The 15,000-nt window shown below is 40.1% G+C and overlaps 1 protein-coding gene and 1 pseudogene across 1 annotated transcript in view; both read right to left on the bottom strand.

The window, feature by feature from the left end:
- The window catches only part of LOC138020837 (C-reactive protein-like), a 17,300-nt pseudogene extending 8,320 nt beyond the window's left edge, over positions 1-8,980 (bottom strand).
- Positions 8,981-10,385: 1,405 nt separating this feature from the next.
- The window catches only part of LOC138021782 (neuronal pentraxin-2-like), a 12,310-nt gene continuing 7,695 nt past the window's right edge, over positions 10,386-15,000 (bottom strand). Inside the window, exon 3 of the mRNA XM_068868782.1 lies at positions 10,386-11,113. Coding sequence (XP_068724883.1) covers positions 10,860-11,113 — 254 coding nt within the window. The 3' untranslated portion in view covers positions 10,386-10,859. The remainder of the gene's footprint in view (positions 11,114-15,000) is intronic.

The following is a 15,000-nucleotide window of genomic DNA, read 5'->3' as shown; positions in this document are numbered from 1 at the left end:
AATCACGTGAAGCTATGATCCGCGTAGTTGTAAACTAAATTTTTGCAATTGCGTAAAGAAGCCTGAAAAATTCAGGACCTCAACGGGGTTTGAACCCGTGACCTCGCGATACCGGTGCGACGCTCTAACCAACTAAGCTATGAAGCTACTGACGTTGGGAGCTGGTCATTTTACCGAAAGTATATGTCGCAATGGAAACACCTGGAACAAAACTTTTTATTCCGAAGGGATTTGAATGGGTTCACTGACATTGATTTAGCCCGCCGATTTGGTCTATTCACACTGAAACGTCAATTTAGTTTTGAAGTGATTTAATTTACCAGGCCTTAAATTTGTGTCTTTTTCTACTGTACGGGCTAACAAGGTTTTAAACAATTTTGAAAATTATAGTTAAAACCCTTTTTTACAATGACTGCGAAAATTCTCGCGCGCTCATTGGCTAATTTTTATTGTCAGTAAGCGGACAGACACATAAATTTATAATTTATGCGATAATGCGGACGCGATATTGCTCGCGTCAGATTGAAGTTTCTCAGATTTTTGTCTCGTGTTTTGACTTAATTTTGACCCCTCTGCCTTTTTGTTATTGTAAAAAAACAAACTGATGTCAGTTTTTTCATGCGTCTGTCCTGTTATTGACAATGAATTGCGTCATAACATTGTCAAAGTAGTCTTCGAATCCACTCGGCTATCGCCTCCTGGATCTACAGCTACTTTGACAATGTTATCACGAAATTCATGATCAATAACAGGACAGACACATGATAAACTAACATCAATTTGTTAAATAGACTTAGATGACTGACGAAAGCGCTAAACGAGAGAGCCGCAGGGCCCAAACAATTTATTGCTTTCCTCAGAGAGTCAGGGGAGGAAAACTTTCACGATAATTTCAAAATACAGAAGGAAAACACTTTTCAGGATAGGAATATTCAATTTTCCAGGGTTTCTAGGCTTTTTCGACAAGTGCATGTTTGCATAGTTTTTTGTTGTAGCGGGAAGAAATTTGACTGAAGTGAGGTTAGATTGAAATCATTTTGGTTATGTAGCTGAGCCAGTTTGGTGGGCCAGTTGTGAACACACCATTACTAAAAAGCAAGTAAGCCACGAAGCCCCTTGAAATGAGTCGATGTCAACTTTCAAGAGACATTGTTATTTAAAAGGATTGAAACTACAACAATTTATCACATAACAGCAATGTTATGGTACCATGTAAAACACCAGTCATGGCTAAACAAGATCCAGTCATCTTTGTGACGTAACAAGTTACCATGGCAACGGGAAAGCCTTGCAAAAACACCCTATATTTTGGCTTTAGTTGCTCATATCTGACAAAGGAACTTGGTGACCCCAATGTTATATTGCACAACGGTGATCAGCAGGCCAGGATAAAACTCTCTACAAAGTTTAAGAAAATTGTGTTGAGCGGATTCAGAGCTACCTTAAATTTTCAATTATTTAAGGTGGCTCTGAATCTGCTGAACAGAATTTTTTTAAACTTTGCAAAAAGTTTTATTATGGCATGCTAATTACATTTTAGAAATAAAAAATGGAGGCCACCTAGTTCGTTTTTGAGATACGAGCAGCTAAAGCCAAAATATGGGATCTTTTTGCGGGGGTTTCCTGTTGCCATGGTAACTTTTTACGCCCTAGAAATGACCGAATCTTTTTCAGCAAAAATTGGTGTTTGATATGGTACCATAACATTGCTGTTAAGTGGTAAAGTGTTGTAGTGACAATCCTTCTAATAAGAGCGTTTCTTTCAAGTGTTAAAACTGGTTTGAGCCACCTTAACGGCCAGCACAAAAATTGGTACTTCCGGATATAGTTACCTCCTTACGAGGCCTTTATCATTCCCTTTCAATAACGTATAAACCCATCGGTGGTTTTATCTAAGGTTGCTGGTGGTTTTACCTTCCCTTCCCTCCAATGATAAATTCAAAGTTCTTGTAGTCAAACAGGACAAGTTCTTCCGTATCGCCATCTTGCAAGTTGTAGCTTAGAGGCGTTCCCTTATTCTGCGTATCATTGGTTCTCATCCATAAACAGACCGTCAGTGCAGTGAGCTCTGGCATTCCATGCGTGATGACATAATCCTCAATTCCTCTGTGTGGGAATAGCAGAGTGTAATCGTTTTCTTGTGAGGATGCACACACACCTAAACCCAAGACAGGTTGAGAAAGTAGAAACTGAAGGTGAGTTATCTAGGGCATGATGAACAAATCAATCAATCAATCAACAAATAACTAAGTACACTATTAGTCAATAGTATTTCCTAGAAAAGAATATCATAACTCAATTCAAACGGTCGATTTGTTTCTCCAACTGCCTCCTCTTTTTATGTAAGGTCTGTTTTTCTTTTTTGAATTTTGCACTCCATTGTATATTTCTGCCATCAATCGCTGAAAAATTCCCACCATTCAAAACCAGTCTGTTTCTTCGAGTGCAGCGTACAACATGCCTTTCATTTTTTTTTAATCGGAGAAGCGAGCCGAGGATGGCCCTGCTAATATCCTCTGCTTGCTCACGGTAGAGGGGATCGAATTGATGAGTATCGTCTTACCTGCAGATGCTATGGTGTAATCTGTTTCTAATAACGGTAACCTTGTGTCTCCGATTCCGGAATTAATAAAAACTATAGAATCTGTTGCGTATTAATCCAATTCGATCTCAAGAATGGTTCCCAGCTGCTACTGGGTGCTTCTGAGTAGTTCAAATTTTGACGGCCAAATAGGGCCCCAGTCTTTGCTTTTAATTAACAATTACACCCTTCGCCCACAAGGGCTACGGGTCAATAGCCCACCCAGCGAAGCCGAAAGGGCTTTTGACCCGTGGCCCTTGAGGGCGAAGGGGCTAATTGTTTTAGTATCACCCAACTTGTCCGAAAGAAAAGGCAACTATAAAGTTAGCAAATGCAAGTTGAAGAAATTTTTATTTGCGAATAAAACGAAAGAAAGCGTCACACTTTTCGCTACTCCAGGACTATTACTAATAGTCCTCTAGTAGCGTAGGATTTGCATTAGTCCACTAATTGGATGATACTAATACACGATAGCGTACATGATAAATTTGTTAATAGAGCGTTTTCACGTGGCGTCAAGGAGGCCATGTTGGTTTCCCTAAACAATGGAACGGCGGCCATGATGGTGTTCCTAACTAATCCCCCGGGAATTGAGCTGTATTATCATGCAAACGTTTGCTTTTGTGTCGGTGGAAAAACAAGATTACTAATCACGTGAGTGAAAACACTCTATTTCGACCAAAATTGGTGTCCCAAGAGAGTATCAGACCGGGCGATGGTGTCGGTTTGTACTAAAGCAAACGTTTCCGGATTCGAGACCAAACCTGAACGTTTTGGGGTTTTTGCAGACAGAATATTCCTTCAGTGAAGAAACTTCCCATTCTGAATCGAATGTGAAAACTTTCAAGCCCGTTTACATGAAGAAAAGATGTCCCCTGCAATTATAAGAGGGCCATTTTTTTAGTCCAGTTAACTCTGGGCCGAGCGTTTACAGGCCTAAAATGCTGCAAAGAGCAGCAACGAATAACCGAGTCAAGAGCTGGCCGCTTAGAACTGACAAAAACTCAGTGTGACTATACGAAACCGAGATCTCCCGGAGATGGCTCGCGAGAGAGCACCGAGCCAATTTTTTGTTTCTCGTATAAACGTTTCTCCGCGTTTTAATAAGAAATGTAGGAAAAGTTGATCCTCTCCGAAAATACCGGGGGATCTTTTAAGCCGGAAGACCTTTTTCTTCCTGCTGAGGGAGCTTTTCAATCAGAATCAATCAGAATTCATCCGAGCGGTTTCATATGAAAAATAGTTGGTTTTTGGAGATTGGTTTAATTAACTCCTTTTATTCTGATATCAGCAGAAACGTTCTGAGATATTACCCTGATGCAACTGGAATCTTGTCAGTAATTTTTGTTAGTAGAATAAAGACTTTCCATGCTTGATTTTTCGTGAGATATAGGCAAACATAACGCAACCTCGGTTTATGAATTGTTTAAAGTTGTGTAAAGAAAAAAATTCGGTTGTCCACAGTTTGTAAACAGTGCTCTTACTAATCCCGGATTATACCTCACTGATCCGAATGCTTTGTTTAACACAAATCCAATAAAATTAATGTAAACCGTTGCGTTCTACGAGCGTTATCAAACCTCACGTTCTTCGCAGTTATGTCCTCCGAACCCTGGAGCACATAGGCAACGGTATCCTCGGTCTGTAAAACCGGTTTGACAGGTTCCTTTGTTTTTGCATGGGTTGCGCACACAAGCATTCTGAAATAGCAAAGTCAAATAAATTATCATCCAAAACTTCTAATAACGAAAGGTTTTGAAAAACATTTCAGAATAAAGAGTAGCAGATGAAAACATGACGTTTCGGCGACGACATGCATGTCACCATCATCAAATGCAAATTATTGTAAGCTAGGTAATGTTATATAAAGGATAGAAAGTGGGAAAATACATTAGAATAAATGAGGTGGGAATAAACAAAAGAATGAACAAAATTTAAATAAACCATTTCACTGGAATGGAGTCATTTTGAGTGTTCAGAGTCGGTCTCTTTTGCCTTGTTAAAAGAATCTCATAAATAAGGCACTCAAACTTTCCGCGGCATTTCTTTAAGGTGGTAAATTGCTCGTGAAGCTTGTTGGATCTTTGGCTTTGTTTTTCCTTCAGGTGTTTACCGATGACAGAATATTTATGCTCCTCAATGCGCAAGTGGAGATCACGACTGGTGTATCCTATATAATTCGAATCAAACGAATTACATTGAGACTTGAATATATAGAGCGGAGGGGTTGGAGCAGTGGTAAGATCTCTGCCTTCCAATCCTAAGGTCTCCAGTTCCATTCCCGGTTCTGCCGAGACTGGAATATTTGGCGACCTTCTTTCCCGCTAAAGTTCACTCAGCTTTCCATCCTTCCGAGGTCGGTAAAATGAGTACCAGCATGCATGGACTGCGTAGAAGCGGCTGCAATTTGCGCCTGTATATGCTTCCAGTCCGCTGGGGGTAAATTGATCATTGTAAGGAGCCTTTGAGACGTTGTGATAAGGGCGCTATATAAATGCACCACTTTACTTTACTTTTACTTTTATATGTAAAAAGAAAAACCTAAAAAAAAAAAAATGGCGTTGCGTTTCAGGAGTAGCAGAATAGAAGAAAATCTAACATATTTTGAGGTTGTTCCCTCGATTTGTCTGCTTGCTTACTATTGTAAAAATGCTTGACTCCGGCGCCCCGACAGTTTGTTTTAGTTAAAGGATATATTTGTTGATGCGACATCTGCACTACAACCCCCAGGGTCTTAAAATAACGGAGGAGAAAGTGTTGCCTTTGTAATTACATCCGCAAATGGTTAGAATTTAAATTCTTCTCGGATAAGGAGTATAATATGTAGACCCTGTCTCACAAATATCTTCCATTTTCATAATGTAAGTTCCCTGTGGGACGTTAAAGAACCCATACATGAATCGAGAAGAGTAGGCGATGAAGTCCCCGGTGTTGTCGTTGTCCTTTGTGAGTGTATGAGTGGGTGGGTACAGCAGGTTCACATCAGCTGAATAGCTGCTAATAACTTCAATCTGTTCAAACAATTAAATAACAAACAAACAAACAAACAAACAACCAAAGCAGTTTTCATTTCAGTTTGTTTATTTGTTACAATGCAAGATAACAATTGAAAATTCTTGATAAAAGATGCTGCGAGACGAGATACAAATGCGAGATGAAAAGGACTATCTTTAAAACAGAAAACGGAAATTCGGGGAATGGGGAACGGGCAACGGGGAACGCGAAATCTCTAAAACGTTTTCCCCACAAGCTTCCGTAAATAGGTCTAAATATTTACAAGTGCGACTAACAGGCTACAAAATAAGATACAAATCTTCTCAACGCGGGAGCTCTTTTGGAATCATGGAAGCCACGAATTTGTATTCAAAAGCTCGCTTAATCTTTATGTATCCTTATTTTGTTATTCAGTAAGAACAGGCTTATGTTTCAAGTACCACCTTGTCCTACTTAGTACGGCGTCCACACTCGAGGCTTTGGCCTGAGATTCGGTTGAAGGGTTTGGGACATCAAATCGTTTTCGACAACGCATACCCTTTATTTTCTAGAGGCTTGGAGTGTTGGGAAGTGATAAGAAAACTGTTATGAACACGAAATTTATTTTTTGAAAATTCAATAAAGGTTTTCGTTTCTAAAGAAAGTATAGTACTGCGTCGGTGTGGAAGTGAAACACAGAAATGGGTTTATCAACTAGGTTGATAGCTGGTAAATTGACCACCTTAAAGAAACGGTGGTGAATTTACCATATCAAGCCAGTTGATAAACCCATTTCTGTGTTACTCTTTTGAAACTATTAACTTCGCATAAATTATATTTGAATTTACGTCATAGCTGGACACAGTCTATCGCTCATGCGTCCAGCCGTCTCTTCTCGGGGAGTATACCAGAACTCGAGTGAGCGGCGGAAATCGAGCCTAGCTGATATGTACATATCACTGGTTTATGCATTTGTCAAACCCAGTTAGTCTCGCGTAGACATAAGTGACAGGAACTCGCTGCAAGCTCATCCTTGACAGCTCTATTTTGACCCGATTCAATTAGTATGCGCCAACTGAACATTACGAAAATGTGGATTCTTGTGGGACCTTTAACAAGCTTACCTTTTTACAGTTCTATGATGACTTGTTAGGGCCTTATCTTATCTTATCTCCAATGGGAGGAATTTCTCAATTTTTGATTTACTGTGAAAAGTGCGTAGTACTTGGAACATTTGATACCGTGAATTAAGATCCGTATAGTTTGTAGTTTGTTGCTTTTGAACGAGTCCAGTACAGACGTACATGCATTAGCTATGCATTATGTAGTTAAATGCGATATGATAGCGATTTTTGAAATGTGCAAAAATTGCCAAAATCGTGATTCTTGTCGGGAACTTGTATTATTCATCTTTTCAGCTTTTAAGAATTTGGCGTTTTTACGCCGAATTCGCAAAATTTTCGCAAAATCACAAACATCGCGAGTCCTAGTTGGCGACTTGTCCTCTTTTCACCTTTTACGATTTTTACCAAAAATTGCAATCTTTTTAGCTGCGTGCAAACCTGGACATAAGTGGAAAAAGTACGTTAAAACGGTTAAAAGGTGAAGCTGTACCGAACAAGTAGTTTTTACCTCAGCCCCGCAGTATTTGTACGCTGGGTTCAATTTCAGGTTATCCGTGTGATCTTCATAAGTTGAATTGTTCAATTCACATTGGTGGCTTTCAGGTTCACCTGCCTCCATTTGGAAATTATAACTGACACAATCCGGCTCTAAGTAGCAAAGCATCTGGCATAAGGCTTCGCTTTTGACATCAGTGACTCGTATAAGGTGATTTATCAGACGTTGTCCACTGAATGCTTCATCAGAATCAAATACTAATTCACGACATTGGTCTGAAAGGAAAGTGAAAAAGTAAACGGCACACACAGGCTTTCTAACGTTGGCGTCAAAGGGACATACATTTTCTCCACTCTTTCTTTTTACTTGCGACTTACTTGCTACTTAGCTGCAATTTACTTGCTACTTAGCTTGGTTAGCCCTAACCCTAAGTCGTCAAAAATTAACAAGTTGCATGTAAGTCGCAATAAAGTAGCAGCTAAATGTCAATAATGTAGCAAGTAGCATCTAGGTAGCAAGTAAGTCGCATGTAGAAACAAAAAAAAAAGATTAGAGAAAACGTATGTCCCTTTGAAGCCACCGTACTTTCTGTGGGAATCATGTTATTAATTACTTTCCTAGGGTGCGTTTTTTTGGGAAAATCTTGAAACGGATTCTTGAATCCGAAAACGGGTTTTGCGTTTTTTTGGAAAAATCCAAAAACGGATCATGAATCTTAAGTATCCACACTCGAGGAGGATACTTCGGATGAAATCTAAATCCGGATTTTTGAGATCCATCATTTTAGCGTTTTTTTGGGAAAGGATTTGAAAAACATGTTTTTGACAAGCGGTTTTCCATGCAAAACTGATACGCAACAGCTACCGTACGTGACAGTTCAGCCTAAATGTTTTTCTCGCGCCACTTTTACCGTGCGATCGAAGACATGAATACGGTAGGTCGAAAATAGTTAGGTTTCCTTCAAATTTCACACCAGAAATTACACTAAAAGTTTCTTGACAGCAATAATATTGTTAGCACGTTTCCTACTGCGAAAACAGCATGTTTTTCGTCATTTCTTTTTATTGAAGGTTTTTTTTTTTCTGGTGGCATTTTCATTTAAGAATTAAGCCAAAAAAAACTTAACCGCTATTTTTTCTTGTTTTTAAAATTTGCACGCAACTGTGGGTTGGTTTGTTTGCGTTGTCATGAAAAATAATCCTTTTCGGATTTTTCGTCTTTTTGACGCTGAAAATCCTTTGATTCCGTTTGAAAACGCAGGTACGTTAATTAACATTAATCTTGCTTGGAAGTTTTGCAGTTTGAACAAAGTCGGCCATTAGGGAAGTGAACCACGTCAAATTAAAAAAAAACAACAAACCAGCAAGTTTTTAATCTGCAGCCGATAATGGTAGCCTCGGGGCTTTTTTTCTTGAAGCAGAACAACCCGTCACTCCTAGTACACTACTTCTACTGAACGGTCAACCGAGAACACGGGAGACGGCACCCTGCATGTTTGCCAAAACTAAAGAAAAAGCCTTTCGGTGATGGACTAGACCCGCAATTTTCTACAGGTAAAATTATAAAGAAAATCGTAAACCTTACATAGTGCCATAAAACGAGAAAACAAGGGAATAAAAGTTAACAAACTTTGTTAAAAAGAATGCTATATTGTCCCCGTTTGGTTTGTCAACTGCGGCTGGAATATAATACTGATTCTAATACCACCAAAGTCATCTTACCTTGATGAGAATCGCAGAAGCTTCCAAGACGTGTAAGTTGCGAGAACACAACGAACAAAACGCTGAAACCGTCTGTGGAAAACATTTCATTCAGGTTTTTAATAACAGACGCAGAGTTGGAGAAAGCTCGATCTTCTGAATAAAGAGCAAGTCTTTGTTTTAATGCATCAATAAATTATAAGGGTCGTGGTATTGCTCGCCCAATCTAAACCAATCAACATTTGTTAGTCCATCTGCGGTATCACAACAATTACGAGTTATTTACATAAAATAATTGCAAGGGCACCCCAGGACCTCCCTGGCTACGCCCATAGAGCCCACCCGCTCTGTGTGTGTGTGTGCAACTTAGTGCCAACAAAATCAAGACCTCTTTCGATATGTTCCTCGTGACCTGTTAATCGGAATGAAGATTCAGTAAACATCTCTCTCTCCACACAACATTTTTTGCAATGCATAAGTTGGTGGTTAATATGCGTCGGTTAGCTCATTGCTTCAGATCACGTCAATGGAAACACGCTGTGTAAATAGTTGGACCTACGTAAAACACAGTGAAATGATTCAGTAAAGAAACTGTTCTCAAAGGGTTCTCCAGATCCGGTTGATAAACGCATTGAATCCAGTATTTGAAGACCAATGTGGTGGGGTTCGAGCTGGGAAGCAAGAACAGTAGTTAAGTATTTCGAATTCCAAAAACAAATTCACCAGGAAGACACTGGGAATTATATTTTTAATTTATGTTGAAGTCCTCACTGAAATACAAATTTTAAAGATGAAAAGTTGCCATACGAGGTATCAGTGTGAGCATGAAGTGTCCATATGACCAATAGGGGTATTCAGACGGGGACGGCAATCCAAAGTGACCTGTTCTCTCTTTTTAAGAGATGATTACTATAACAATGTGAGGCACAGTGTTCTCAGGGTTAGTGCAATCGAATCCGGATCGAGTGGTCCGGGTTCGGGTCCTGGCCGGGGACATTGTGTTGCGTTCTTGGGCAAGACACTTTACTCTCACGGTGCATCTCTCCATCCAGGTGTATAAATGGGTACCGGTGAATTTAATGCTGGGGGTAACCCTGCGATGGACAGGCATCCCATCCAGGGGGGAGTAGAAATACTCCTAGTGGCTTTATACTACAGAACCGGAGATAAGCGCTGGCCTGATGGGCCTTCTACGCTTGTAACAGACTTTAACTTTACTATAAAAATCTTCCGGTTGCCGTCCGCGTCTCAAAAACGCGCGTACTTAAGCTCCCTACTTTTTCCAGTTCCACGCGCCCCTCAACGGCTTTTTTTCATTTTTCGAAACTGAATTTGGGTGTACGTCAATCAAATGTTAAGTTTCCATGACGAATTTGACAGCCGCCAAGTGAACAGGACTATATTGCTATGGAAGCATTTGATTGACGTCCATTCAAATTTAAAAAACCAATCCGTTGAGGGGCGAGTGTGACTGATGACCGCTGTAATGTAAATTTATTTTTTCATAAAAAAAGTTTGAAATTTCGCCTTGCGCCACGCCTTACTCGACTGACCTGGCGCTAAGTCCTGAGGTCTGATATCAAAATGAGCACTTTCTTCCTTTTTTTCGGCGAAATAGGTGTGAGGATCATTTCGTATTTATGTGCCCGATGGGTTTATTGTCCGTAATTAAATGTATAGGAATGAATAAATGTGTCCTAAGCCTTAACCCAGGCTTTCACTCCTGGTCAGTTGTAAAAAGAATCTAAGAGGAAAATTCAAAATTGCCTCTGACAGGTTGAACTTCGTCAAGAGGGTGGTTGTGTATTCCCAAGATGGGAAACGGCTCGTAATAACAAAATAAGAATTTGGTAGGTAATAAAACAAAAAATACATCGTTGGCCATAAAACTTCAGCGTAGTGAACTGAACTACGTTTACCCTTTAATTCGCTGGTTGTCTTTCATGTCTTTCCTTATTTACTTAGAGTCGAAACCTTCAAACTTGTTAACAAGTGGGTAGCGGAGTTACTTTTAACGAGCCTCGCAAATGAGACTTAAAGTGGGCCCAACGGAACACATTGCCGAGCCCTATAGAACACGACTTAGACATCCGCTGTATCTCTTCCTCGTCTTTGACGTGATTCCAAATATTGACACCTGTCATTTCACCGATGAAGCACTGTTTGGCGTTAAAGGATCCCCCAAAGCTGTCTTGCTCCTGGCCCAGTACCAGAGCTCCGCCAGTGCGAATCACATGCCCTGTAAAAAACGGAGAATGGCGTCTCAGAGAAATAAACTTGGACAGTACTTTCAAATATTGTCATTAGACACTTGTTAGTTCAATGATGTTAGAACGTGTGATGTGCATCTCACTGAGTTGACGTAATTTTGTAATACCGTCATATGACATGTTCAGGCCAAGAGATTATAAAGGTAAGAGAAGTAATCCCTCATACTGGCCCTATTCCCATCGTAATCCCTCTTAGGTTATTTTTAGATGATATCAATTTTCCCGCGGATAATGTTACCGCGCGCGTTACGTGGAAGTTTCATGGAGGAGGGAAAGTGCAACAAATTCTGTACGATGCCACTCTCCGTTTTCAAAATTGAGTTTCATGGCCTGATAAAATTCATTGTCTGCAAGATACAGGTTTCAAACATACATCCTTGGAATTGCTTAACTGCCTAGTTTGCAGTGATACCAATTTGAAGAATTTCCAATCTATCAAACCGTGTTAAATAATTTTGACATATGCAGATATGTTTACCTTGGTTGCATTGCGTTACTTGTCCATTTTAGTGCGCACTTTCTCATCGTCTACAAAATTCTGTCGCTTACAAAACTCGTCCTTGTCAAGATACAGTTTTCAATCATATATCATATTTTTCGCGTGCGTTGCAAATTGACTTCAATCCGATCTTACGTATTTAAAAATTTTTATCGTGCGGTCAATTAAAATTTTCCTGTCATGTGTGGTACTGTTTGAAAGCGTTAGCTGTCTAATTTATGAATATCATTGAATTAAGTCACCATAGTTTAAGTCCGCTAAGAAAATCGAGAACGCGTTGACCAAGTCAGGAATATGTTACTTGGTGACTGTAGTCCGCGATATTTCATTGTGTACAAAATTCTGTCGCCTATAAAACTCGTTACTTTCAAGATACAAGATGCAAAGATGTATCATTCAAATCCCTTAACTGTGTTGTTTACAGTGACACCAATTTCAACACTGTCCAATGTACGAAACCGAGTTTAATAATTTTGAAAGTTAACATGCGTGCTTTGCAAATTGACTTCCATGCGATACCATTTGTTCATACATTTTTATCGCACTGTCTGTTCAAGTTTTGCTTTCATGTCTGATATCTGTCTAATTTATGAATATCAAAGAATTAAGTCGTCATATTTTAATCCCGCGAAGAAAATCGAGAACGCGTTAACCAAGGTTGTGCCATATACGAAACCGAGTTAAATCTTTTTTTTAAGGAGACAGCTATATTTAAAATACGTGCTTTGCAAATTCACTTGAATCCGATAACACGGGTTCAAAATTTTTTATCGGACGCTTGATTCAAGTTTTCCTTTCATGTTTGGCAGGTTTGGTACTGTTGTAGAGCTCTATCTGCCTACTCTATCACCGTATCAGAATTAAGTCAACATCTTTTAATCCCGCAACGGAAACCGAGAATGCGTTTATTAAAGTCAGAGAGATCGTACTTATCGACTATAGTCTTCCATTTGCCATTCTGTATAAAATCCTGTCGGTTACATAACTCGTTCCTTCCAAGATACCGGTTTCAAAACATAAGTTATCGGTTAACTCTGTAGTCAACAAGTCACGTTCGTCCACAAAATGTATATATGCGATTGTCTCTCAACTTCCTCCGCCATTTTTGCTTGATGGTAAATCGCGAACGACGCGAATCATTGCGTGGGAATTCGCTCAGCTGTGAACGTTGGTAAAAATGACGACATGTGATTGGCTATCAGTTAACCCTCGTGGGAATACCGGATCTCGCAGGAGATCTAAAAATAACTTAAGAGGGATTCTGATGGGAATAGGGCCAGTATGAGGGATTACTTCTCTTACCTTCATAATCTCTTGTTGTCACGTGTTACGGTTGCCCTATCGTCCTGACACAAAGAAATTTTGTCTAATAACAACAGGGTAACTGTAACACTCTACAATTATTCAAGATGGCGGCGCCCGCGAAATTTGTAAACAAAAGTAGGCGATCCTAAAAATTAATTTCGGATGCAAACGCTTTCTTTGAAAAAAATTTAACTGATTTGACTGTAAAGGTTATTTTCCCTATTATTTAAAGTTATTTTTTTGTTAAAGTGGAGGTTCCGTTTAATAAGCTGTCTCCTTGGTTACGGCCAAAATGACAACTGGAAAACTGGAAAACAATCTTGGTAACCCCGGTTGGATGTTCTCCTTACCCACGGAGCTAGAAAAATCCCTAGGGAGCTAGCTCGTTTATCTAGATTTTTAATGGACAATGTGCCCTTGGTATGCCAACTCTACATGTTCTACATTACACCATAGTTCATATCGACGAACTGGTTATGAAACCTCGAAAACTTTAAAAGCGAGAACAGTACGGAACCCATTAAGTGACATTAAATTGGGCTTTTAATTTCAAATCTCCGAAGTTTTGCCTGCGTTTTGACGTTTTTCCCGACTTTTTTCGGAATGCCGCTTACCCCTACCTACCTTGGGTGTCTTGAAAAGAGAGAGCTCTAAGAGCCCAAGATTCGAAAACGAAGAAATTAATACCTCAATTTGGCTAACCCTAGGTCTAACTAGGCCTGAAGTTGGGTTTTAAGCATAGGGTTAGCCAAGTGAGGGGTTTGGGTTACTTTCTTCGTTTTCGAGTCTTAGATAGGGCCTTAGAGGTCTTTGTTTTCAAGACACCCAGGTAGTTGGGGTCGGCAGCCTTCCGAGAAAAGTCGAGAAAAAAGTCTGGAAAAAGGTCAGGAAAAAAATGGGGAAAAAAGTCGGGAAAAACGCGAGGACGCAGGAAAAAGGTTGAGGGAAAAAGTCAGAACGCGGGCAGAACTTCGGAGGACATTGAAAATTAATAGCGTAATTTAGTGGCACTTAATGGGCTCCGTAACAGTAACATCGCGCTTCATGTTAACTTGACCGTGATCAAGCACAATCTTTTGCCCTCGATTCACAACTGGGTTCTGAATAAATTAATCGAAACTTTTGATTGGCTACCTTTTAGAAAAAGGGTGCGGTTTGTGCATGGGTAGGGCCAAAATTAAACAGCGAACAAAAACATATAACAAAGAAACATGTCGATTTTGTTAACCATCTCTGTATATTAACTATGATTACACTGGCCTTGAAAGTTGAAACATAGGGTCTTTTCGGGGCAATGAAACACAATCATGACAGAACAGAACATACAACAACAACTGTTAAAAATCCCAACTGGCTGGAGGCAAGCTAGTTGACTACTTACAAGTGCAGCTGAGAATTTGAGCCAGGGACGACTAGGAACAAGCTCAACCAGGGCTCAGAACGTGCTTGAACCCGGGATCCCCAAATCTCAAGGCGAGCGCTAACTAGTGGGCCGCACTGACTCTATAACCTGCATCTATGGTTGCATGTGAAAATTAGTGGCACATGATATTGTAGAGCCCGCAGACCAGCGGGAAACATTGTCCTTTCATAACCAAGATAACCGTGCCTAGTTTCCTAGGAGTTTTAGTAGGTCAATGGGAAGAGCATCACACTGCTGTTACTGAGGTCGTAAGTTCAAATCCTCCCTATGATTTTAATTTTTTCAGTTGCCCTTTCGCCCGTGGCGAAGTAACCAGCCTATCCTCTTTCCCACGAACGCACCACACTGCATTACACTAAACATCTGTAGTGGCGTAAGGGCGACGTCGTTAATCTTCGCTGATTCAACTCGAAACGTTAGTGGCCAGAAAGTTGGCGCTATCATGATTTGAGAAGTAATATGTCAAAAACGAGTGCGCGTGTTTCATCAGGGGTTCCAAACACCGGGAAACAGATGAGTGCTTTTAATGTCCCGAGGTGTTTGGAACCCCTGATGAAGTACGAAGCACGAGCTTTTGACATGACTTCTCAACCTTGTATGAGCACGTGGAGTGTAATGTGATGATCTTT

This window comes from Montipora capricornis, chromosome 10 (genome assembly GCF_036669925.1).
Source record: "Montipora capricornis isolate CH-2021 chromosome 10, ASM3666992v2, whole genome shotgun sequence".
Taxonomy (NCBI): Eukaryota; Metazoa; Cnidaria; class Anthozoa; order Scleractinia; family Acroporidae; genus Montipora; species Montipora capricornis.
The sequence above is the reverse complement of the archived record's forward strand: the minus strand, read 5'-3'. Positions and strand labels throughout refer to the sequence as shown.